This window comes from Odocoileus virginianus, chromosome 34 (assembly GCF_023699985.2).
Source record: "Odocoileus virginianus isolate 20LAN1187 ecotype Illinois chromosome 34, Ovbor_1.2, whole genome shotgun sequence".
Taxonomy (NCBI): Eukaryota; Metazoa; Chordata; class Mammalia; order Artiodactyla; family Cervidae; genus Odocoileus; species Odocoileus virginianus.
The window spans coordinates 11952766-11979882 of NC_069707.1; the positions used below are offsets into that span (position 1 = coordinate 11952766).

Consider the following 27117-nt stretch of genomic DNA (forward strand, 5'->3'; position numbering starts at 1 on the left):
GACCACCTGTCTCATTTGAACGAGATCTCAGTATTAGAATTCGTATGAGAAGCCAGCATCTACTGATATAACTAAACAACCCACATCAAGGATTCTTTCTAATTGTGTAAATAAAGAATAGCTTCAGTTTGTCAAAGTCACCTAATACTGTCTTTAAAACCAGCTCAAAAATGTCTTAGGTCCCTAGAGAATAGTGACTTTTGAAAGCTTCCCTCTGCCGCTGACTGAAGGCAGGGATGCAGTGTGGACTGGTAAATATTCACGCTGATTCACAAAGAGAAATGCAGGTCCAGATGCTCAGAAGAGGGAGAGTAGTAGAGGCTTCGGAAAAGGGAATTAATTCATCCATGGAACAAAAGCATCAACCTCTGACCTTATTATGGTGCCTTGGGACTTAAGAAAAGACGATTCTTCTAACAGCTGGGTCCTGGATGGACGCCTGATCACAGAAATGCACCTCCAGCTAAGTGCGGACACTGTACACAACTCAGTCTAAAGGAATGATCCTGTTTTTAAGTTGGTTCACTATTCCACTCTTTCTCCTGCCACCCACCCACTGAAAAGAACCCAGAACCTCCTGTTAGGTTTCCCTTCCCCTAGTTGAAGAGTTCCAACATCATTCGCTCAAATATGCACTAGAATGTCCACGTTTATCTCCCAATGCATGCTGTTCATTTTTGGGGGAATGATGGTGGGTGGCAGATAGATGAATGGCATATCTGCCAATTGCAGGTTTAGTTACAAAAGAAAAAAAGGAAAGGGATCGTTTCTTATTTCCATATCAAATGCCGTAAAAGCGCCAGGCAAGGTCTAAGTCTTCTACACAGGCTCACGTGTTTGGGTTTCATTGGAGTTTCTTAATTTCTTACTATAATATTATGGAATACATAAAAATATACTCTAACACACAACACATGAGGCAGAATCAAACCAAAAAGATGTGACTGAAAAGCCCATAGCTGGATGTCCCACAGCCTTCTCCAACTATCTACTTATTTAACAGAAAATATCAAAATATATTATAATGAATTTAATAGAAAATGTGGTATGATCAGAAACTGAAGAAAGCTAAGAGTCCTCAGGAATTATCTTTAATCCGTGTTGTAGAATGCATTAATCAAAAACCCTTTGGCGTTCAAAAATATCTCAGCCTTTCAAAAAAGAGAGAGTGATTGTTAAAATACAGAAAACAACAGTGATTCAATGAAGAGTGAAAGGCCTTAACTATGCATGTATATCTATGTCAAGGTATACAGCCACACAAACCGCTTGGATGATAGGCAGAGACGAACCACAAAAGATGGCTCTACTAAGCTACAAAGCAAAATAAACGACTACCAACCAAAATCTGTTTCAATTTTTATTATGAATGTCCAAAGTGACAGCATACTTGAAAGTGTTAGGTTCTCATTGATTAAATGTCAAGAGACCACAGATACAGCATTCCAAGCACTTTAATTTGTGACAGAGCCCAAACAAAAGAATGATAAAAATATTCTTTTAAGTGTGAAGAGTGCTTATATTCGAGTTTGTGGGTTTTTTTCCCACATTCCCCCCACCCTCCCTGCAGGTATTGTGAACACTGATAATTTCCAAAACCCAGAACCTGGTCTGAATACTTGCAACAAACTTTAATAATCTCTGCCTGAATAAGAAATGATTAAAAAACGTACTTATAAAGTATGTTTACAATACAATGGGATGACGCCCTTCCTTCCTCTCTCCCTAGGCTTCTCCCCTACCACCAGGTACCTGCTGTTCATAAGATCAGGACACGAAAGCTGGGGTGAGATACCTGGAAGACTACTTTGAACCTGGATTTTCTCAAAGCTGTATCTCTTTTCCTTTTTAATAAAAACTGAAGACGTTCAACGTTTGCATGTCCAAGGAGATGACTAATAACGATGGATGAAAGCCACCAGTCAAGAACCACAGCTTTTTGCATGTTGTGTTTAAGCAAAAAAGCCTTAGTTTACTACAGCTATGGTTCCAGTAATCTGTAGTTCCAACACAACATGACATTTTCTCCCTGAACAGTTTCCTTGCAATCTGTCCTTCTCATCACTGGTACGGGATGATGCTACAGCTGGAGTTTGTTGTCATTTATATTCCAAAAAAAAAAAACAAAAACAAAAAAATTCTGGTCCTGTGGAAGTGCATATCTCTTACAGATGCAATACTGTTCATCTGAGTGGATCCTCAAAAAGAACAATTATGGGCTAGAAACTCATAGAGTTTGTGTTTAAAATTTATAAAATTAAACCTGCTCCAACAGGTAATACAGGGAGGCATGCTTGCAACCTCTGGATTCAATCAGAAACAATGTCTGAGAGCACAGAGCCTTCAATAGGTAACGGTGGGTTCCTTTTAACGCTTCCTTAAACAAGATCCGATGTGGTGCACATTGGAACTTTGGAGCACGTCTCACTTATGTCTACAAGGCCTGGGACACTGGAAGCTGCCAGAACGTCATTCATCATCTTGCCTGTTGACAAAAGGAACAATAACGGGTCATCACTGGTCAACGGAATAACTTCTCCTATTTTTTTTTCCCCAAGATAATTCCTAAAGAAGAGATGGAGTGAATAAAACAGCAAATGTTTCAATGTTTGATGAATTTCCATGCTCTAAAATGCCATGTCTTTCTCCAGTGAGGCAGGGAGAACCAGGGTGCTTAGCTCTCTCCTCGTGAGGGAATGGTTTAGGAGAGACCCCTTTCTCGGAGGTCAGTATGCCCAAGCTCCAGACGTGATTCTGCCAGTAACTAACAACGTCACCTAAACTTGCTGGGCCTCAGTTTTGTCACATGTAGACTAACAGGACTTCAATGAATGAAGTCTAAGAAGAAAGCCACCAACTAATTTTTAGTGGGGCTGTGCGGTCTTGCCCTCACAGGTCCTTAAACAGCAGAACCAGGTAGAACCATTTCAGTCTGTGGGCAATGGGTAGGCTTCAAAATATCTATGCCTGGGGTGCCTACTATCCTGGTTTAGATTGGTGATGAGAACCCGATGAACTACCAGGGAAGTTTTCAACATATATGTTAGCATCTGCAGTCAATTAAAATCTTCCTAAATGGTGATGTGATGGGTGTAACATTCTGGAAATACACATTTCCACATCTTTACTGTCTTAAAATCTAAGGAGTGTCTTTTTTTTTTTTTTTTTGGTACCTATTGGTTTTCTTAAATTAAGAAATAGCTATGTAAAAGTTGAAAAATACATTAATAAACATAACAACATGGATGCATTCTGTAAGAGCATACTTATTGTTGCAGTCGCTCAGTCATGTCTGACTCTTGGCAGCCCCATGGACTGTAACCTGCCAGGCTCCTCTGTCCATGGCATTTCCCAGGCAAGAATATTGGAGTGGGACTCCCCTGGTGGCCCAGTGGTGGGGAATCCTCCTTGCAATGTGGGGAACACAGTTTCAATCCCTGTTCTAGGAAGATTCGACATGCTGTGGGGCAATTAAGCCTGAGTGCCATCACTAAGACTTGAAGCAGCTAAATAAATAAATAAATATTAAAAAAAAAAAAAAAAAAAGAATACAAGAATACTGGACTGGGATCTTTCCAACCCAGGGATTGTCTCCTGTGTCTCCCACATTGGCAGGCAGGTTCTTGACCACTGAACCACCAGGGAAGCTCAGAAGCATAGTACCTAATCTAAAATTCAACTAGTTGGACTAGTTAAGTAAATATGTCAAATAAGTTTACAAAGATACCCACACTGGGGAGCAGACATGGGACCCAGACACAGGAAGTCAGACCCTAAAACTGATGCTTTTAACCACCATGCAAACCACCTTACTACGCCTTTTTAAAACAATAGTGAATTGGGGCCGGAAATTTTACTGTGACTTTCACAGCTGTCCTAGGTTCAACCAGAAATTAGGTTCAATATTTGGAAATTTAGGGCTACTAGTAACAGAATGAAAAGCTTCAGTAATTGAAAAACTGTATTTAGCAATTTTGATTTGATCTTTGTGTCTTTGTGCCTGGTAAAACTTAGATGATGCTGAAACAACTGTTTATGGCATTTCATACGGTTATAGTATGTCATTATTACATTATAAATATATATATATAAATATATTAAGGCATCACTGCATTCATATGCATGACAAAAATAGCTCAATAATTTTCTTTCATCTTTCTACTGTGGCTTTGGCACAAGGGGAGATACAACTTTGTGATATGTGTGAATGATTCGCACAAAACTGGCATCAAGATATCATCTATTGGATTATTCTAAGTATTTTGCTAATGAGTTTATCCTTCAAATGTTGACTTAAAAGCTACACAAGAAAGAAAACGACAATGAAAACAAGCTACAGTTCTAAAGGGACAGAGCCCTTTTCTTACATCTAGGTAAGACTTGCCAGATTGTAACACAATAGGGTTGTTGTCCAGAGCAAATCAGCATTTGGAGAATAAAAGGCACAGAGACCCACAAGGGGAAGCAGAAGGGAAAAAGACAACAAATTTACTCAAATCATCCAGTGAGGACCCATGAGAATGATCTAGTAACACATACATATACATCTACACAGACTGAATTTCTGGGTTTCTTTGTTGCCAAGTAAGAGAAATAAATATTTCTGTCTTAACAAACGAACTTGAAGTAAACAAACAGTGAGTGAAATTTATTATGGAGTTCTGGCAAGTATCTTCATGACCGTGGATTTCTGGGATGTGTTAGCATAGGTCCTAAGTGTCTGACAGAATCGCTGCAAAAGCCTGTAACCCGACCCATCACTGGTGAAGGTGGAGATGAAAAAGGGAACATCACGGAACAGTAGAGAGAGACCCGACAATGGCCACAGAGCTCATGCTCGGAGAGCATTTTAGTTTCCAAAGCCCCTCCCGTGGTGGGGAACCCTGCTGACAGGAGAGGTGGCTAGTTTGAGGGTTAGGGGCCTGCCTGGCTTTATATGGGAATGTGAGTCGCCAAGTCACTGGGTGGAAGGAGGACCAGCCCTTTCTCCTCCACCTGCCACCTCTGGCTGGTAACACTGATCCTGATGAATGCACTGCTTAGTATCATTCATCTCTTCTCCTCCTACAATTACGCCTCGCAGACTGTCTCATAAGGAATTCCCTACAAACTAGATCTAAGCACCTCCACAAAGCAGCTGGGTTGGGAGAAGCACGTTGCCCAGTGTCATTTACAAAGCAGCCAGCAAACAGCAGAGCCAGAACTCAGAGACTTGGCATCTGTGGTTCCCCAGTTCCTGCTCATTTCCCGGCCACACCACTGTGGTGCCCGCTGGACCACTGGGCAGAAGTGTCTACGCGTGCGATGCAGCCCCATCTTTATGTGTTGAATCCAAAACAAGCTCCTGCATCTAACACCTAGTCATAAAGATAGACACCGGCTGCTCCAGAGACCTGCCACCAAGAGACACTGCAGGCAGACGGGCTTACTCCAAACTCCTTACATAGAGAGCTTTTGTGAAGAGCATTCTTGCTTGTTCAGGAATCACTCTTTACAGTTCCCAGTGGGCTGCGTGATCACCCTTTAACACTGGCTATAATTTCATAGAGTAGGAGGCCAAGCACCGTAGTTTTCAATGAGAGAGAATATGGTGCAAAGATTTTTTTTTTTTTTTTTTAATAAACTGAGAGGCAGCAGTGCCTGGAGGTGTAAGTCATATCTGCAGTCTTTTATAAACGGGCACAATGAAGGTGAGCTGACTGGGAGGCGACCCTCATCCAGCAGGAACTCTCTGGATCCCGTGGGGGTCCACGGGTTCCAGGTCACTCACATAGGTAAGTGAGGTCTTGCGTATGTGAGTCCAGGTCTTGGATATGTGAGTCCAAGTCCAGGTCTCAATCTGTGCGAACAGCCTGGCAAACTCATTAATGCCACATTGCATATGAGCAAATGAGGTTCAAAGAGGTGAAATAAGCTCGCAAAGACGACACAGCTACATAGTGGCCGAGACTTTCAAGTTATGTGTGCTTTGCCCCCAAATTACCTGCCTTTCCTCTCATACCTCATACAGGCTGTGTCCCCCACATACCTGAGCTCCACACAGCGAACGGCCACCCCGTACCAGGGCCCGTGGGTCACGAGGCTGCCAAGGACCAACTCTGCAGGGAGGCCCAGGGCTCCCAAAGCAGCCACACCCTTTCTTACTCACGGAAACCCGGCTCTGGAACTAGGGGCCCGGCTTCCATGAATGCAGGGTCGCAGAATGATGGGGGCAGCAAGGACAAGCAGAAATGACCACAGGTGGGCCAACGGCACAGAGAAACAGGAATTAGGTCAACTTCAGTGTCGAGGCTTCTGTGGTCTGTTTCCTATTTTTTCCTCCTTAAGTAAATGTGATCTGTGCTGCTAGTGGTGAAGAACCCACCTGCCAATGTGGGAGACTTTAAGGAGATGCCGATTCGATCCCTGGGTTGGGAAGATCCCCTGGAGAAGGAAATGGCAACCTACTCCAGTATTCTTGCCTGGAGAATCCCATGGACAGAGGAGCCTGGTGGGCTGCAGTCCACAGGATTGCAAAAGAGTTGGATACGGCTGAAGCGACTTAGCACACAGGATTCCAAATGACCTATTAACAGCAGCAAGCTGAAACCTGCCTACAGCCCGAAGAATCACTTCTCTATAAATTACAGTCGAGAAGGAGCGTCTATAACAGAGGCTCTGAGCCCTTCATTTCCTCCCCGAGTAAAGCTATCAGAGCAGCTCAGTGATCAGCCAAGCTGGCGCACTGGAATCCACCGTCCTGTCTGCTGTTCTCCCCAAAAGGAGGAGGCACGTGATTGTGAAACCAGGGGACAGGAAACCTATCCAGGAAGTGCTCTGTCCTGGCACTGACGCTCATGGATTAACCACCAGTGGGCTAAATAAGGAGGTGATGGAGCAATACCAAGAAAACCAGGCCCTTTGAAACGACTCTCAGATCCAGGCTTCAGCCAGCCTCCCCTGCCACGCCGAAGGGAAGGTGCCAGAGTTATTCAGGGATGCCAGGCCCCCATCTGCCTCGTCCAGCTGATCCGCTTGGTCAGCCCATATGGGAGCAGGATGGCTGGCACAGATATAAAAGCAGCAGTGCGTGCAGACATGTTCTAACATAATTTGCTAAATGTTTTATTGTTCTGTAGTTAAAAACCTACTAAAAATGTGTGGAGCCGCACACGTCCTACTAGGTTAGAACAGTATAAAGTCAGGTCTTCCCAAGAACCAAGCATAAGGATAATTAAAATAAAAAATAAACAAAAATAAAAAGACTTCCTATTAGGGAAGTTCATTTCTACGATGGGGGATATGCAGGACTCCTCTCTTAAACTGAGATCACGTTTTGTTTCATGTTTCATGCCCAGACATGTACCATGCATACAAATTTTTTTGGCGTCCCCAAAGAAGCTTCTTAATTCCAATGTGATGGAAAAAAGGATCATATATATCAATACGAGCGCTAAAACAGGCCCTGGGAATGGCAGGGCACAAAATGCTTATCTTGAACATTAGAAATCTGAAGCGCAGGGGTTTCACACTGGCCCATGGGCACACAAAGGCTGGGAATCTGGACAATGCTCAGATTTCCTGTCCTTCCATACCCTGCATACCCCACAATGTCTCTCATTCATTTAAATCAAGTCTCTCAGATACTAAATCCTGAAAAATTGTGCCACTTGGCATGAATGACCCACATATAACACAGACTTTTGAATGATCCACATATAACAGAGACTTCTGCACCGTCATGGATGGACTGAGCTGCTGCAAACACTGCTAAAATCCAACCTCCTGGGACCTGGTGGGTGGTAGGCACATGGTCCCCAGGCCCAAGGTCTGGCAGAACCCCTCAGTGAGCTCATTTATGGCAAGGTGGCTCAGAGTTCTGGTTTAAACTGTGCCCTTGAACCTGACACTTGGCCCAGAAGCTCTGAAGCTGCCCTCCACTGAATATGCAGTTCTTGGGCAAGTTCCTTAGCTACAGCGAGTTTCAACTGTAAAGTGGAGATTCCTGCCCACCAGCCAGGCTAACCGTGGGGAGGGCGTGCGGTACTACATTGGAAGTGTCCACCGCAGAGGGGGCGGGAAGGGCATGGAGTCTCCCTTCTGCCAGCCACGTTCTCAGGGAACCCCAGGGACACAGGCGGACAGCAGAGATGCTCGTCGATGCTCAGGTGTTGGGAACCAGGCTGACATTTGCCATCCCTTCCACGTGGAATGCTATTCACTCTTCTCCACCTGACGGTGCTTAGGCAGCGATCGAAAACTCTACTTGACGGCTGCCTCCCTGGAAGGTTCTCCATTGGCTGAGGCCCCCAGGGCCACACCCCTGGCAGAGCCTTGGTCTTATCGCTGTCTTCTCCCTCCTTGTCTGGACTATGAGCACCTCTGTGATTGACTGAAAAGGCCCACTACCTTTCACCTCGCTCGTGGAGGCAGCAGTGGTTCTCGTGCTCCGCGCTACTCTGGCCAAGACAAAGTCAGGACCCTTCCCTTCTCCAGCTGCTCCCAACAGCCCAACTATTCATTAGCCTCCTTTTTCCTCCACCTCCCAACGTTCTCCCCGCCACACCTTTCTCACTCCGACTCACACAGAGAATCACAAAAGCAACAAGGAGTCGATATGTATTCTACTTCACTTTGCTGTCCGGCAGAAGCGAACACAACATTGTAAAGCTACTGTGCTCCAGTAAAAATTAATTAAAAACAACAAGGAATCAGGACTGCTATATATTCCAAGTCAAAGCTGATGCCCTTGCTGAGCTACAAGAAACACAAAAACAAATTCTGCTAGCAACTCACATGTGACAAGTCTGCGCTTTGACCCCCTGAGCTTTGGGCAGGGGCTAGGAGACACAAGAAGCAGAGGAAGGAGAAAGCGGAAGAGAAAGGGCTGTCAGAGGCGCCCGGCACACCGCCAGGCGCACGGGCTCTGGTGAGCAGGGCCAAGGCCTGCCTTTGCTGCTGGGAAAACTCGACTCCTCGGCTTGGGGCTTCTCAGTGGACGTTCAACATTGAATGAAGGACTGCATGGACATAAGGGAAAGAACTCCACACAGTCATCCTGGGAGTATAATGTCTACCAGCTAAACCTTTAATCATTCTAGACAACTTATATAAAACCGTCCTAGGACATTCATTCTGTTGGCAGTGGAATCAGCTCAACTGCTTGGAAGCCCTGAGGCTGGGGGCTGATGCTAAATGCTTATGAATTTTACAGAACAGCTTGCTCAACACGTCGCTCCTGCTAGCTTAAAGGTTAAAAGGTTTTGACACTTTCTTCCCCAAGAACAGGTACTATGAGATTAATGAGCGGCAGGTCACATGATGCAACCGCCCTCATTGTTAACTTTTTCATCTTCAAACTATTAGGATGTATTCTTCCCCTCCCCAGTCCAGAGCAAAAACTACTGATGTGTACACATCTACTAGTAAAATTGAACCCATCAGATAAAAAATTTTACTAATTGAAAAAGTTAATTTTAAAAGACTTTCAACATTTTTTACCAGCATGCCAGCTTTATGTATAACATATGCTCCAGAAAGATGGGACCTTAATTACATCTTATTTTAGAGTACTGGAAGAAGCTGCTGTTCAAAGAAATCCTCCTGTTCATCTTTTATAGGGCAAAGGAACTTTTGAAAAGTGAACAATCATCCATTTTAGAAATTTTCAAGTTTCACATATCCAGTTTGCTTGAAGCAAATTCAATCTGTTGCCCTCAGCTGCCTGACAATTGGATAGACTAGATGGCCACCTAGTTGAGCAGATGCTTTTCTTCTTTGTTTCAATTTGCAAACTGGATTCATGGCAGTCAACTGATGTGATTTAGTCAACGACATGATGAGCCGCTCACTTTCCTTGGATGCAGAACATACGACCCCAGGAAAGGGGACCATGGAGATTCTCAGGACAGGCACACCCAACTCCCAGCCCCAAGGCTGGAGGGGAGAGGCCGCTGGAAGGAACGCGCCCGGGACCCCGGCTGGCTTCCTGCATAGGCTGCCCCTCAAGTGGGCTCAGCTGCCCTCCCTCAGGCCTTTACTTTGCATGCATGCATGTGCTTCATCTGGAGAAGGCATTGGCGACCCACTCCAGTACTCTTGCCTGGCAAATCCCATGGATGGAGGAGGCTGGCAGGCTACAGTCCTAGGGTTGCAAAGAATCAGACATGACTGAGCGACTTCACTTCGCTTTCTGTATGCTTTATCTCCTTACCTAGAATTAACATTTAAAATCAGGAATTGGCTGTTTCTAAGCATCGCCAGGAAAAGTGAATAAAATTAAAGAAAGAAGAGACTTTTACTCCTCATGTGCATTTGGAGGGGCATAACTAGAAACTCGCCTGCAAGAGGGCATGGCAACCCACTCCAGGATTCTTGCCTGGAGAATCCCACGGACAGAAGAGCCTGGTGGGCTACAGTCCACAGGGTCACAAAGAGTCAGACACGACTGAAGCGACTTCGCACGCACACACGCACGCACGCAACTAGAAACTAGGGCTTCCCTGGTGACTCAGCAGTGAAGAATTCACCTGCCAATGCAGGAGACACGGGTTCGATCCCTGGGTTGGGAAATCCTCCTGGAGAAGGAAATGGCAACCCACTCCAGGATTCTTGCCTGGAGAATCCCATGGACAGAGGAGCCTGGCGGGCTATAGTCCATGAGGTCACAAAGAGTCGGACACAACTTAGCAACTAAACAGCAACTAGAAACTGCTTTCATGCCTGTTTCGATAGGTTATCTCGGTTACATCCGTCTGCTTTCATTTCAGTCTCTCTCTCACCAGCTCTTAAAATGAGTAAGACAGGAAGTGGGTCTCCACAGCCACAGAGGAGGCAGGAAAGGCAACAATTCGGGTCACAGTTACACTTAAACCCCCAGTGCAGAGAGGACCCGCTGAGACCCCCACCAGCTAGTCCACACCTCATCCACACCAACCTGGGCCTGAGGTCCCCTCAGCGCCTCAAGTAATGGCTCTGAGGTCAGGGAGAAACACAGACTTGAATTGCATGTTGGTTTTTTTGGTTTGTTTGTAACAGGATAGCAGTTTTCAGGAAGGCACAGTGTCTTATTTTAACAAGCTCACAGAGATTTTCAAACATGACCCAAGATAATGAGCCACTAATAGACATTCTTTGTCTACAAACACAGCACGGTCTCAGGAACGTTTGTCTTGGCCTGGGCACATCTGAAAGCACAGAAGAGAAAGGGAGGTGATTTTTTTTTTTAAAGCTGCGTGGCTTTCCATAATCATACTCCTCAGAAGTCCAGGGTCTGGGATAAGAATGTCCCTTGACCTGCAGTGCTTGAGAGCTGACGTAGAACCCACCCAGAGTCCCCTCATGTGCACACCAGGGGGTGTGACAGAGACCCGCTCAGGACACATCTCACAGCATGTGGGGCCCATGGCATCCACATTCCATCCAGTTGCCCAGAGTCCTGGGCCTTTCCACAGAAGACCGGAAACAATGATGACAGCACATTTCAGATTTCAGCGAACCCCCAAATTACAAGTCTCATGATCGTATATAATTTACCCCTAAGGCAGGTATGCAGTGATGAGTCGAAAAAGGCTGAACAGGGAACGGTGACTGCAGTCCCCAGAGCCCATTCACCACCCAAGACACACGGCCACCCCTCTGCCTCACGGTCAAGGTTGTTCATACCTGTGTCTTAGCAAAACAACAGATTATAACATGCTATAGGTTGGCCTGGAACAGCCAAAACCAGACATGTTAGAGCCAAGGAACGCTGGAGTTAGCTTGTAACTCGTCTCCTATTTTTCAAGCCATGAGAGTCCGTCGAGTGAGATGGACTAGTAGAAACCAGTACTAGTGGAAAAGTGAGTGGAAGTCAGGTTCTCCCCATCCCTGAGTGGACCCTGCGGACCTCTGCCCCCCGAACAGAGTCTGAAAAGCCACAGATCTAATGTACACAGCTTTTCTTTGGAAAGCCTTGTGCTGAAACAATTTTAAGCACTACCAGTGAGTCAGGCTACATGAGGGGAGCTCCAGATACCACCTGCTCTGGATCCGCATAAGAACTCCCTGGAGAGAAACTCCCTAAAGTGAACCCCACTTCCTGTCAACTCAGGGGCCATCTTCCTGATTGACGTCTAAGGCCCTTTGAGATTTCTTAAGACCTTTGAAGAGCCAGGTTCTTGTCAACATCAAGCATCCCATTTTGGGAAACTGAAATGTTGCCCTGGGAACGGATCCCTCCCTGAAATTACAATGGGTGTTGAAGGAAAGCTTGATCTGCTCTACAAATAATAATTCAAGATGAAATAACCTCTTCCATCCAGTGTTAGTCACAAATCAAATATCAGGGTTTACACAAGTTGATCCTAAATCACCTCTTTCTCTTTAAGTATCTCCCTCCTTTCCCCCAATCACACATACCCTGAGAAAGAGGTCACAGAAAACTTCCAAGCTGCAGGTACATTTATCATTTGTATACAGTGGGTAAGGGAACTATGAAAGTAAATGAACTCTTGTGGCCCCCAAGGAACAACGGCACTTGACCAGCCCTGTTGACAATAATGGATATAAAGCAGGGTAAACCTGATTGAAAGTTAGGACAGGGCTCAGTGTTCTTCGCCTAAGTAGCTTGGCTGGGAGACAGGAGAATTAAGAACAAAACTCTTAACAGGTCCCAGGGCAATCTGAGCAGAGTCCTGACTATCGACTATTTATAAGAAAGTATTATGCAACAAGAAAACGATGTCCATTTTGAGACAGCCAATCTCACGAGTTGGCGATTCAGTTGTCTCTTTACATCTTCAAAAGAAATGACTACTTACTTTTCAAACCATTCGCCACGAAACACATCCAAACACCTGCATCCTCTCTGGCAATTTCCGAGAAAATATTCCTGCCTCTTTGGAACAGCCTTGCCCTAATTAGTTACCCTTTTCCTTCAATGACTGCTTGAACTTGGCGAGCCTTTGTAAACCTGGCAAGGGAGCCAACATGGGTTTGTAAACCCTTCTCACGGCAGCGAGGCCAGGAAATGCAGGTCTGTGTCACCTGTGCCCAGGGCCGGGGCTTCCCAGGTGGCTCGGTGGTAAAGAACCTACCTGCCAACACAGGAGACCCAAGAGACACAGGTTTGATCCCTAGATCGGGAAGATCCCCTGGAGAAGGAAATGGCAACCCGCTTTGCCTGGGAAATCCCATGGACAGAGTAGCCTCAAGGGCTACAGGCCATGGGGTCGCAAAAGAGTCAGACACGACTGAGCATGCACGCACATGCCAGGTACCTTGGTCCCTCTCTCGACCTTCCCGCAGCTGTCGTGGACCTAACAATCAGCTCATTCAGACCATCAGCTCCTCAGCTTGTGCTGCCTCTGCGAGGTGCAGCCCACCCTTGATAAGTCCAGTCTCCTCCCTGGGATGTTTCCTCCAGAGAGGACTGCATTTCAACCCAACAAGGGACCGTGTGGTGGCTGATGCTTTAGGTGCAGGTCAAGTGCCACGAAACTTCTGCCAGGCTGTCAGATGAACCCAGCCCGACAAAGCCTTTCTCTCTGCACTGATGACCCACGGTTGGGTTCGCGATGCCAGCAAAGCACATGTGAGCCAATCATCTGGAGAAGATCTGCCTGCCAAAAATGTTGTCAAAACTTCTGGCTTTCCTTCTTTCTGGAACTAGGACAAATTTCGATTTTTTTTTTTTTTAATTTCTATAATTCACTCCTTGGATCGTCTCTGAGGATGCTTAACAGAATGTCACTCTAGAAAAGTGGTCCAAGGTTTACAGAGTAGTAGCTGGACTTATACCAATGCATCAGAACAGGGTCCCGACACAGGGGACAAGGACATAAAACCAGGACGTCCCAGGTAACACGATGGGCATTCACAGGCCACTTTTTTGTTTGCATTATACTCAAAGTAACCATGATTCAGGGATCTCAGCATTGCTAGCGATAGGAGCTTCCCTGGTGGCTCAGCGGTGAAGAATCCGCTTGTCAGGGCAGGAGACACGGGTTTGATTCCGCAGCTGGGAAGATCCCACAAGCCTCGGAGCCACCGAGTCCACGGACCGCAACTACCGAAGCCGGTGAGCCCTAGAGTCTGTGCTCTGCAACAGGAGAAGTCACCGCGACAACGAGCACCCCTGCTTGCTGCAGCCAGAGAGAAGCCCCCGCGGCAATGACGACCCAGCGCAGCCAAAGACAAACTGCACAGAGTGCTAACGACAGATACTTGGCTGCAACCAAAGGACCCAAATGAGTATGTCTATTCACTTATCTCTTTAGAAGAAGAAACGAAGTGGAGCGACATTTTAATAGTTTGTGGTAGCATATCAGGTGTTTTTCTTATTTTTTTTAATTCACATCAATACTCAATTACATTCTGACAAACTACTTTAAATTACATTTAAAAACTATCCCAATGGGCACTAAGGCATATTCTTTGTTTTTGGTTTATTTCAACTGTGCCTCGGGCCGCTGATAAATCTCTGCTGTTTCTTACATTACTCAAGCAATTTTTACAGTTAAGTAACAAGTGAACATTTGGTGGTGAAAAGATATCATCGTTTCTCGTTTATGTGGCCCTCTGTGTTTTCAGAAAGCTTTTTATTCAGCTACTTCAACGGCCCTGCCAGTGGGGTTAGACGGACTCCTGTTTTGTCTTGTAACATGTAAAAAGGAAGCTGCCGACTCGGGATCAACAACATCCATCCTAGAAGTTAGGCGGGATTTTACTGAGCCATCTCTCACTCTTCAGAAAGGTCCTCTTTGAGTCCAAGATTTTTTTTCCTCTTTCAAAGAAAATAAAATCCTCAATCCTCTTTTTTTAACATGAAATTCTAGCCCACTCATCCTTAACCTCACAGTAAATCTGTAGTCAGCTAAGAGAGGTACCTAAGTCATTTCTTAGGTGGAGTTACAATAATTAAGTCCAAATCTGCAAGTTACTTGTTTTAAACACCATATCAGAAAGGACTCAAAGTTATTCCTACTAACAGTCCTTATCATTTATATTCAGTAAGATTTCTGGAGTGGGAGGAAAACAGGAGAAGTTGGTAGGGGTGGGTTGCATACATGAGTATCACTCTTCATGTGTATTTCAGTCAAAGAAAGGTTCTGAATGAACCACGGCTCCATCACTGGTGCTCCATCACCAGGGGCAAGCTGACACTAGAGACGATTTCTTTTAGGAAAACTGGAAAGAATATGGAAACATCCTGACTTACAGCAAATCAATACACACCAAGGAATGAGGGGGTAGGGTTGTCAAATGGAGCAAATGGAAATACACAAGAAGTAATGTTCAGTATACGCATGTCCCAAATATCTCACAGGATGTATTTATACTAAAATTTCACGTGTACCCAAAATTCAGTTTAAGGGGGCATCCTGCTTCTTATCTAGCATCCTACCAAGGACTGGAGTGAGGGTGGGGACTTCAGGGATGCTGAGCTGACATAACAGGTTGTTTCAGGTCCACGGCAAGGTGGGCTCCCTAGCACTGCATGTCTGTCAGGACGGTGAGAATATTCCCCTTAAAAGTTCTCTCATTTGTCTCCCTCAGAGAATTACTGTGAGCTTCCCATGTGCCTTGGATGCTCTAGGAACTGGAGATGAGGCGGTGAATAAAGCACAGCCTCTCTCTCCAGGGAGCTTGCATATCCAGAGAGGGAGATTAAAAAAAAAAAAAAAAGAAACACTTATATTTATTTGGCTGCACCAGGTCTTAGCTACAGCACTCTGGATCTTCAGTTGCAGCATATAGGATCTAGTTCCCTGACCTGGGATCAAACCCAGGCCCCCTGCATTGGGAAGTGGGGAGTCTTAGCCACTGGACCACCAGGGAAGTTCCCAAGAAGAACTGAATAGACAAGTGAACAGACGTGTGCTGTTAAATCAAGCGGGGTAAGAAGAAAGAGAGTCGTGGGCTAGGGATGGACACTGTTTCAGACAGGATGCTCTTCAGGGCATCTCTAATTCAGGACAGAGAGGAATGTGTGTTTTACAGAGGATGTGGAGTGTGGAAAAGTGAGAGAGAGGGTGCGTGGCAGGGGGAGGGGAGGAAGACAGAGATCATCTGGCATTCCCAGAGCAAAGCACTCCGCAGCCACTTTACGCAGACAAGCAAGAGCCTTCGGGGCAAACCTGCAGCATCTGAGCCCAGCATCCCACATGATGGAGGAGACAGCGCCCCCTCTGTTTAAGGATCCTGAGCATCGAGAGCATATCTGGGGGAAGTCAATGGTTAACCTTGACGACAGACTGCGGTAAGAAAGTGCATCTGTTACCAGTGTGTAAGACTAGCAAGGCCATACTTTTACGCCTTGCAACGGGTTTATGTCTTCTTACACTTTGGGCTTTTATGTTTTATTACACTTTGTTAAAAAGGAAAACTTGTACGGTTTTAGAATGTTTTTATGAGTAAATTTAATGTACTGAATAAAAAAAAAAAAGTGCATCTGTGACCAGGAAAACAACTCCCTTGTTTTCAAAGGGCATGTCTGTTTTGGGTGGGGAGGAATGTGTGACCAGGAAGAAGGTCGCTAAGGGGACCAACACCCCGCATTGGAGCAACTGGCAGATTGTTGTCTCCACCTGGGAACACGTTGGAGACAAGCTTCCCGTGGCTTTGGAATCCCTTCCCCTGTTCAAAAGGACAGGGACACATAGCACAGTCCAGAGCTAGGAACCTGGCCATCATTTATCAGTTAGAGTTAATGACACTGGGCTTCTGGGTCTTCCTTTTATATTTATAATAAATCATTTTTTTTTTTAAATTCAAAATACATGAACACATCTCTTCTTAACAACTTGCTTAAGAATTAAGGAAAAGCCTCAGCTCCCTTCAGGGTTAGGGTTAGGGTTAGGGTTAGGCTTAGGCTTAGGGTTAGGGTGTAAGCACCGCTCCGCACTCTGGCACTGAGACGCACAGATACTGAGGCCCTGCAGCATCACTGCGTCTCCCTCTGACTTTCAGTCGAGCTCCACCGCCCTGAAGGATAACAATGGGTCTCGTGAAATGGACCAGGCTGAAACTGATGCCCTTTTCATACAAGACAGCCCAGACTTTTCAGCTTTGAGCCATACTCCTAACAAGTAGGAGACAATCTCAAACAGCACAGGTTTGACAGAAACAATTAGAAAAGGGCACACACAACTATGGATGACCACAACTACAGGAAAGTATAGAAGAACAAGAAGCACACACTCTCAAGCCTATGGGGGTCTCACATGTCATCAGATGGATGTCCACTTGGACTCCCGAAGTGTCTAACGTCTCTGAAAGTGGCCTGTGTCCAGCAGCCTCCCCTCTGGCTGGGCCTCTCTCCTGACATTTCTGTTTCTTCTTGGACATCTCCAAGGGCAGGAAGCCCAGGTTTGTGCCAAGGGGTAGTCAACCCCCCAAGTCAACCCACTGGCTTTGCTTAAGCCAATGGCCATACAACCAACGAAATGTTCTCCAGGACAAGCACATTAACTCGCATCTGACCCACCCCTCAAATCTGGGTCATTCTCCAAGGGACACATTCAAAATGTGTCCCTCAATACGTGGAAATCAGAACTGAATTTAAAAATTCAGATGCAGTGAGACTTGTGTGGGGCAGGAGGATTCCGCCTAGGTTGATCACGCAGCCTGAACCACGTTCCCCTGCCGCAAAGGCTGGGGCTTCGCTCCACCACCCCTGGTCCAGCGAGAGGCTGGGGCTTCGCTCCACCACCCCTGGTCCAGCGAGCTCTGCTGATGGTTTCCTTGGAGCGCCCAAATCTGAGCTCACTGGCAGGTGTGTGCAGAAGTGGAGTCTAACTCCCGAAGGCCTTCTGATTACTTCCCCCACCCTCTTCACTGTCTACATGGGAGCAAGGAGGACTAACCCAGATGGGTGGAGAGTGGCCCTGAGCTCCCACGCCCTAGTAATTTCATTAACTAACTAATGCAAATCCTTGGGAGCTTTCCTAAACATAATCCAACAACATATATTGATTACAGGTGCATTACACTGATCATAAGTACACAAACCAGAAACAAGGACTTAAAGGAATCTGGAAATTCTGTAGACGTGCTGAGAAATCTATGCAAGGTTACACAGTTAGTGACAGAGTCAAGGACTAGAACCTAAGTTCTAATTTTTAAAGCCTGAATTTAATCTAAGTTATTTTTAGATAAACTTCTGAGTTAATTTCAACAGCTTAATTCTAGTGAAGGCGAGGCAGTTTGGGAATCAGATGTTTACAGTATAAAGAGGAAGCCTTCTTCTCAGTTGAACATTTATGGAGATTTAGATGCATATTTCATAGCTTAAGAAAGCTATATAGATCAATGGTTTGGCAGCTGGGTGAAATAATTCCATATTTTAAAAATCTGTAGGGTGCATCTGTTCGCGGTTTTGAGTTTCTACCGCAGACTAACAATTTGGTGATAGCAAGCTGTCTTCCAATTAATGTTCCAGAAAAATTTTTATTTCAAGATTTTTAGAACCAGAGCCAAGATTTTTCTGGGATTTGGTTATACGAAGCATCATTGTAGTTTTTGCCTTTTATAAATCTTTCACATCTAAAAGGTTAATAAGCAGAATGTCTTGAAAAACGTTTCGTCTGCATTTCTAAAAAAGCTTAACTGAGACTCTATAATAGGTGACTTGCCTTTAATCTTTCCTAACCTATTGGATAAAGTCATAAAAACACTTCAAACCAAATCACATTATATTTACATCATTCCCCTTTTCAGAATTACGCAATTTCCCTTGTGTTCTGCCCGTGGCAAACTTGGGATCAGACTTCACAAACATTCACCCTCCTAAAGCGGTTCATTTGGTTTTCAGAGGCTGGCTTCCTTGTCCCAGCCACTCATCTGTCTATAAAGTCGCAGCCCCTACCCTTGTCAAAACTCCTGGGATGAATGGTCCTTACAACACCTTTCAGATAAATCCCTCTTAGCCATCAGACCTGGATCCCGTGAAGTCATGAGACACACTGGGTACTTATTTGGTTTCTGTCCTTTCCTGCCTCCTGTTACTACTCCACTCAGAGCTTCTAAAAGGACGACAGAGCCTGGCCGCCCAGTTATCTGTTGGGTGAACAAATAAGCAAACAAAGTCTAAAGCCAAAGTGATGACTAACACGTACTCACTCTTTATAGTTAACAACTTTTCCTTTTCCTGTATTAGTTCGAACAATAACATAGAACATCTGAATGCTTATACTAATGCAGCTTTTTTTTCTTTTTCATTTGAAAACTGAAAATATGATCGAAAAAAGTCTCACACTCTGGCACTAGCTTTCTACCTTGCTCTAGAGCTTTTGGTTTACAGATCATCAGCTCTATGGGGCTATCCGTTGTGCAGATAGGGGACTAAGGTCTTATTCAACCTCATATCAACTTTAAAGCCAGTATATTGCCATTCATGAGGTCTCAATAATTATTTGGGGGAATGCCTAGAAGGCTGGGCAGGATGTTCTTTGCTTTCCTTGGATGGGAAAGAGTGCACAGAGAAGATAAAGAGAATATGTGTATACACAAGAGACTATGACTACAATTAGCACAAGTACAAGCCGTAAAGACGCAGGAAATGGGAAGCACAGTGTGTGTTATTAGCCTCTTGGAAAGAAAAAGCAGGAAGTGAAGAGTATCTCTTTTACACGCTGATCCAGGCCACCGTGGACAGCACAGTGGCTTTAGGGAAAGATGAGGAGGGCAGATCTTGTAGGTCACTGGTCAGTTGGTCTTCGGGACAATCGACAGTCACATGCCTACAGCTCTCAGCATGACCCTGCTACTGCAGGAGCCCAGATATACACAGGCAGCTAAAAACCGTAACCATTTTGGTCAGTTCTGCTGCAGCTGAAGTTGCTAACACCACCCGCAGCAGCACAGAACAGACGTGAGGCCTCCTTCATTGTTGCAGAACTCCAAGTTGGGATGTGCCTTTTTCCCCTTGACAGGAGCACGCGTGTCTGCTGAAACGCTGCAGCGTGAGGCGGGTACTCCGTGTCTATGTGCTGAGTGAATGGTTTCCTACGAAGTCCTTAACACTGAGGATGCTCTCTGCCTGCTTCAGCGGGCCATGACGGAAGCCTCCCTAAGCGCTACGGCCACAGGCGCTCTGTCCTTGTGACACCAATCAGACAAAGCACAGGGTTAATGCTGACACGCTGGCCACATGGACGAACCTGGGTGATGATGGTCTCATCACAGCCGACGTCACGGATGGAACGCTAGCAGAGCGCAGGCCAGGCCCGTCTCCAACGCAAGGCCTCCTGTGAGCCTCATGGTTTTCCAAGGCTGGTGTGAAGGCGGCCTCGTGGATGAGAACAGTCTCGGGTGTGGATATAGTGTAAGGCAGGTTGTCAGAGCCAGGATTCAAACCCTGACCTTCCAACGCTCTTTCCCCTCTATCCACTACCTGTCCACCTTCCCCGCTCTGCCTGGCAGGAAACTACTAATTAAAATTATACACTAACTCCTTCCCCCAAACTAGAGGCATATGGCTAAAAAGTACTATCACTTGAAAAGCAGGCAGAGTAATGAGAATTCTCGGTCAGTTCACCCCCAGCCTCCCGCTGAACGGCTCCTTCCCGCTAGAACAGAAAGACGACACTGCCACATCTAAGTCTCCTGGCTGACGTTGAACACGTCCATAGCCTGTGCCCCCCTCACTCTTCCAGCCCTGCCCTCAAGACTTACTGTCCCGTGGGCTACCCATGACCTCCTGACGGACCCCTGTATCCACTTCCGGGTCGGCCCGCCTTCCGGTGGCAGTCCTCCCCGGATACTCTCCCGGCTCCACCCACATCACCCGCCCTGGGTTCCTAGCCCCAGGGGGACCCTGCTCCCTCCGGCCCGTTTTGCATTCCACGAGGGAGGTGCAACACCACGTGACCAGAGGAGACAGACTTTCCCATCCCCAAACACGAACATGCACAATGCTACGAGTGTTTCCACACGAGTGGGAGGGAGGAGTCTGTTTACTCAGAGCTCCCTTCACGCTGGATAAATATAGTCCAGGCTAAGTCTTAATGTACATAAACATTCAACCTAATTGAGCACTTACGATGATAGGCGATGAACATTTTCAGCTAAGTATAATGAAGAGTGGCCATTCTGAATAGAATTTCCTTGGGGAATATAAGGAATGTTCAGGGCTTTCCAAAAACGTGTCTTTAATAAACTGCTTTCTGCCCAGGGCTCTCCCCGCTAAGGGCGGGCGGTGCCGATCCCTAAGAGCCTGCTCGGGGGACCAGAGCTATGTGGACTTCGGAAACAAGTCAGCATGCGACCCACACCCATTTCCCATTTAGATTCTTGAAGAACCGTCAAATCCAATAAATACAAGATGCCTTCTGTTGGTGCCTCAAACAGAAATACATACAAGGTGTGCATACACACTCTAAGGCTGCCATAAAATGAAAAATGAGATATCCACCCAAATAACTGTTAGTCAGAGAGCTATGTAAGACCTAAGTGTGTGTATGGCAGGGGTGGGAGTCGGGGGTGGGGGGGAAACGACTGCTTCCAGACAGAATTGCTGAAGGTCAGAAGTGATTTTTCTAGGCAAAACTCAAGTTTGCTTCAGTGTTTTTCATCCTTCAGAGTAAAAACCAAGCTCTCCTTGACTAGGTAATCGAATGTACCTTTTCCCTGTCACCCACTGAACTCTCCAGATCCCCACGTCCAAAGGCATCACAGTGATGTTCTACTTCCTGTCCTTCTCTAGTCAGGGTCAGCTCGTGGCTTGGCAACAGTGGTGGATTCCTGCAGGCACACACTGCCTGCTATTTAAAGGGATTTTTTTTTTTTAAAGTCTATATTTGAATTTGAGCAAACTCTGCGAGATAGTGGAGGACAGACAAGCCTGGCGTGCTGCAGTCCATGGGGCAGTCCAAGAGTCGATCACGGGCTTAGCGACCAAACAAGAACAAAGCATATAGGAGCCTTCAAAAGAAGCATCTAAATGCAAGAATAAGTCATGAGTCCTCAAGAACATGCCAGGCACTGTGCTAAGACTTGGCATACATTATGTCCTACAATTCCCAAAGGGCTCCCTGAGGAAGGCACCATCGCCAGCACCTGTTCCGCACACGGGAACTGGGGCTTGGACAAGCCACGTGTCTTCCCTGCCGTCTCAGCGCTGTTCATGCAAGATTCTGGCTTCGAATCAGATCAACACTCAAAATCAGCCTTGCTTTTAAAATGACATAATCCTGCCAGTTTCACACGGGACAATCTTTGCACTTAGTTTCAGATAAAAGCAGGCTTGCTACTGTTTTTATTCAACAATTAAAACTTTCTTCATTACACTGGAAGAACTTCAACGAGTTTTTAAACGAAAACGACAAAGCAGCATACATTCAGAAAGCCATCTGGGGCTGAGCGGAAAAAGAATGATCCTCAGTGTTCTACAAATGCAAGAAAAATTCAAGGCCATAGCTGCACCCCTCATATGCCTAAAATTGAAAAAACGAAAGCTGGTCCCTTGAAAATCAACCAGAAAAACGCAAAACAACCACCAAAAACAATACCCCCCACCCCAGACTTCAGATTAAATGTGAATTTATGATTGTGTTCAGACATAAGAACTTAGAGGGAAAACAGATGACTTGCCTACAAAAACACTAAATCTCAGTTATCTACAGTGTTGAGAAATGAGATATTCCACACAAGGTGTTTTTCCAGAACTATAATTGCACATGGAACATAAATTCGACTCAGTCTGCAGTGGCATATTTGGATACAGGGCATGACCATTGGCTGGTTTTTGCCCTTCACTAAATGTTTTCTGCCTTATCTCACAATGTAGAGCTACTGCCTGCTGCTGTCAGCTCTACACCAGAGGCTGGTCTCGTTGCTGGACTAGGGCGAAATTTCTTCATCTACCAGGACACCGGTCAGCCTCACCTCTGTAATCACTGTGGAGCAGAGAAGCAGAGGATGGAGATTCTTACAGCCGTGAAAGAGATGTGAACCTGAATTTACTCGCTGATGTCACACAAGGGCCTCATAGGCAAGCTGTCTGCCCCTATGCAGATCACAGCTGGTCTGGACCCACGGACCCTGCCCTTCAACCTGCCTACAAACACACACCCAACTTGCAGGAGGCCTGATGCCCCCTATATTAAGACTTGGCTGACCACACCCACCTCGACTGCCTGCCCAAGCCACACACACATGACCTAGCCCTTCCAGGTCTACGTAATCCTCCAAAACAGACCTCATCTCAAGTGCCTGGGCCACTCAGGGACCTCTACGCCTCACTTCCCGGTTTTTAGTGCTTGGGTTTAGGAACAGTGGAAGGTACTGCATAAGAGACTTATAAATACTTCATGGCAAATAGATGGGGCAACAGTGGAAACAGTGGCTGACTTTATTTTTGGGGGCTCCAAAATCACTGCAGATGATGACTGTAGCCATGAAATTAAAAGACGCTTACTCCTTGGAAGGAAAGTTATGACCAACCTAGATAGCATATTAAAAAGCAGAGACATTACTTTGTTAACAAAGGTCCGTCTAGTCAAGGCTATGGTTTTTCCAGTAGTCACATATGGATGTGAGAGTTGGACTATAAAGAAAGCTGAGCGCTGAAGAATTGATGCTTTTGAACTACTGTGGTGTGGAGAAGACTCTTGAGAGTCCCTTAGACTGCAAGGAGATCCAACCAGTCCATCCTAAAGGAGATCAGTCCTGGGTGTTCATTGGTAGGACTGATGTGGAAGCTGAAGCTCCAATACTTTGGCCATCTGATGCGAAGAGCTGGCTCATTTGAAAAGACCTTGATGCTGGGAAAGATTGAGGGCAGGAGGAGAAGGGGACAACAGAGGATGAGATGGTTGGATGGCATCACCGACTCAATGGACATGAGTTTGGGTGGGCTCTGGGAGCTGGTGATGGACAGGGAGGCCTAGTGTGCTGCGGTTCATGGGGTCACAAAGAGTCGGACACGACTGAGCGACTGAACTGAACTGATTTGAGTGGTTCTGGAAGTAAAATCCTCAGTTGGTTTCGCTCTCAGGGTTTCTCACCAGGGATGTTCTGACCGTCTCTCTGAAGGAACTGCTATGATACTAGTACCGCAAGTATCAGGCGCTGCACGTGCAGAACTGACCCAGAGATCCCGAGTTCCTACAGGACTTTCTTCACACAGAAGCTCCACACTGCATGTCTGAGCCAATGAAAGAGCATGCTGAGGCCGTGGGGCTGGAATAGCACAAAGTCTGCAGACTACACACATACAGCCTACGTCTGTGGTTTACAAAGGGAAAGCAGAGTTCTGCGGTGACCTGTTTACATGGGCTGGACAGGACCTAACAGGACAGTTCCTGGCAGTTCCCTGAGGATAAGCTAGGTCTCTGTCGTATTCCCAAGGGTCCCCGTGGCGCGGGGCACACAGCAGGGACTCAGCCAACGTTTGGTGACAGCAATGTTTAACTCAAGATTAGAAGCCAGTCTGGGGCCTCAGCAGTCCTCCTCAAAGACATCTGAAAGTGGCTATTCCTTCCATGTCAGACACGGGAGATTAACCTGCCAAATTCTGACAAATCCCACTCTCCCTTGTAAATCACTCAGAATTCACGTGCTGCTGTGTGACTTGTGACGAATGCATTGTATTCACTCGAGATCACGGTTAAAAGCATGATGAATTCAGAATTTATCGTCCATGGAAAAGTGAAAAGTAATATTAGTAACGCACTGGGACAGCAGGCACAAACTGCCCCAGGTACTTCTCTGGGGCAGACCAGGCGTACGGTCACACTAACCTTAAGTAAGGGGACAGAGAATCTCTGCTTGGCCAAATGAATCCCAACTATGTATCTTGGACTAGAGCAATGTTGATGCAAAGTTAAACGTGACAAGGACACCATCAGAGCAAAACTGTTACAAGATGGGAAGACTGGCGGATTCTAAGGAAACTGCTACAAGACTGCTTAATAAGAAAACAATTTGCATTTGACTGCAAGTATAAAATATTTTTTAGATAATTCAGTTACAAGATTTTCCCCACAGAACCTCATACTTTTCTCAGTAATCAGGTAAGATACCTAGGCCAGAACCTTTCAGCCCAAAACTTCCCTCTATAGTCCCCTCATTGAAGTTAAATTATTAGGAAGATCTACAGTGAAGTCAGGAGAACTGGACTCAATATTGTTAGTTACTATGTAAAACTTCTGAGCAGAAACTCATTTTCTAAAATGCTTTTCTATTTATACTTAGTGGGCCTATTCTTTTAGTCAATTACTTTGTTTTACAGACATGACTCTTAGGAGAAAAAAAATACTACCAAAAACTCGTTATGCCTCAAATTTTTACTTATTTTCTTACTCATTTATTTAAATTTTTAAAAAATGGGATTCCTCCTATTTAAAAAATACAGTGAAACAAGTGGAATACAGTGGACAAATCTGCGAGATGACTTTTAGCTAACAGCTGGATGAATGAAGCTGTATTGCTAGTCATAAAGTTTTACTGTTATGTCATTGGGCATAGGGTGTGACTTAGGTGCCCAGCCACAGAATAGAGATGCTAACTGTTACGGGGTCCAAAAATACCACCTGAAGGAATGTTTGAATACAAAGCAAATGCTAGTCTATGATTCTTGCTTTTAAGAGCACGTTTTTAAAATCTGAGATATAGTTGATATACAAGAGGAAATTTTTAATGACAGGAAGTTTTGCCTTCTGAGCAGAATATTCATCATTATACTATATAAAACTACCTAGAGCATTCTATCCTATGTGTTTTGGGAAACCAGGAAAAAAATGGGTAAACAATGCAAAAGATACTGATGAAAATAAACATGCATGTATACGAAGAGGGGCCTCCCGAGTGGCTCAACGGTAAAGAATCCATCTGCCATTTCCTCCTCCAGAGGATCGAAGCCAGAGACGACAGAGGAACACAGAACACTGTGAAATTTACTTTAACGTCCACACGCAGCTCCCTCCCCCGCTGTAACTGGTCACTATTCAAGTTTAACTCCAGCCAGTCTGGTGCTCCCTCTTTCAGAGTTCTCAGGTAGCTAGGTACTTTTTTATATTAGTCTGTAGGGTTTACTTGTGACAGTGGGGGAGAGCTGATTACTCCACTGACTAATTCCTGTGTACTTTTTTAATTTAACCTTTTTATTTTGTATTGGAGTATAGCCAATTGACAGTATTGTGATAGTTTCAGATGAACAGTGGAGGGACTCAGCCATACATATACATGGATCCATCTCCCCCAAACTCCCCTCCCATCTAGGATGCCACAGAACATTCAGCAGAGTTGCATGTGCTATAGGGAGGTCCTTGTTGGTTATCCATTTTAAACACAGCAGTGTATATATATGTTCATTGGGCTTCCCAGGTAGCTCAGTGCTAAAGAATCCACCTGCCAGTACAGGAGACCTGGGTTCGATCCCTGGGTCTGGAAGATCTCCTGGACAAGGAAATGGGAACCCACTCCACTATTCTTGCCCAGAAGATCCCATAAACATAGAAGCCTAGTGGGCTACAATCCATGGGGTCGCAAAAGAATTGGACTTGACTTAGCAACGAAGCAACAATACATACGAAGATGTGAGTATATTTAAATGCTTTTTGAGAAAAATAAGACCTCATTACTTACACATAATTTTGTTATTTATAATATTTCAAAAAATGTTACATGTCTTGGTTGTTCACTAAAGTATTTTAGAACCTCAAATTTTCTCTTTCCATATTCCTTAACAATAAGGGGAACATGTAAAGTGAAATGAATAAAGGATTTTTTTCTATTTCCCTGTTAAAAATAATAAATATGAACACCCCAGCCAGGCAATTTAATTTCAACTCAACAAATATTTAGAGCTAGGCATGGCCTGGCATTTTGCTAAGTACCAGAGATAAAAAGCTGCATACCAGTAGTATCATATGTTTAAATAAAATCAGCTCAAGGATATCAATAACACCTAACTCAAAAAAGCTGGCTCCATAATTTCCCAGATAATACAGTAATCAGTGGAAATTATCTAACAAATAATCCGTAGACAGACACTACCTAGCAAAGTGATTACGGGCAAACACCTCTGACTGTGACCAACACTATGACTAAAAATTACCAACATACTCATGTGGTGGAATTCCTACAGTTGTTCTACTGTCAATATTTTGCAGAATCTCTCTCCTGATCATTTCTGTCACACGAATGATTATTACT

The 27117-nt window shown here is 45.3% G+C and overlaps 1 protein-coding gene across 8 annotated transcripts in view; it reads right to left on the reverse strand.

Annotated features, from left to right (window-relative positions):
- SCAF8 (SR-related CTD associated factor 8) overlaps positions 1–27117 on the reverse strand; it is a 209984-nt gene that overhangs the window by 63747 nt on the left and 119120 nt on the right. Inside the window, exon 19 of one of the 8 annotated variants that reach the window (XM_070461590.1) lies at positions 1350–2485. The exons of 6 other annotated variants lie outside the window; for them this stretch is intronic. In XM_070461590.1, the coding sequence (XP_070317691.1) occupies positions 2379–2485 (107 nt within the window). In that variant the 3' untranslated portion in view covers positions 1350–2378. Of the gene's footprint in view, positions 1–1349; positions 2486–27117 lie in introns of those variants that run through there. One more of the 8 variants, XM_020880127.2, reaches the window with a different exon arrangement.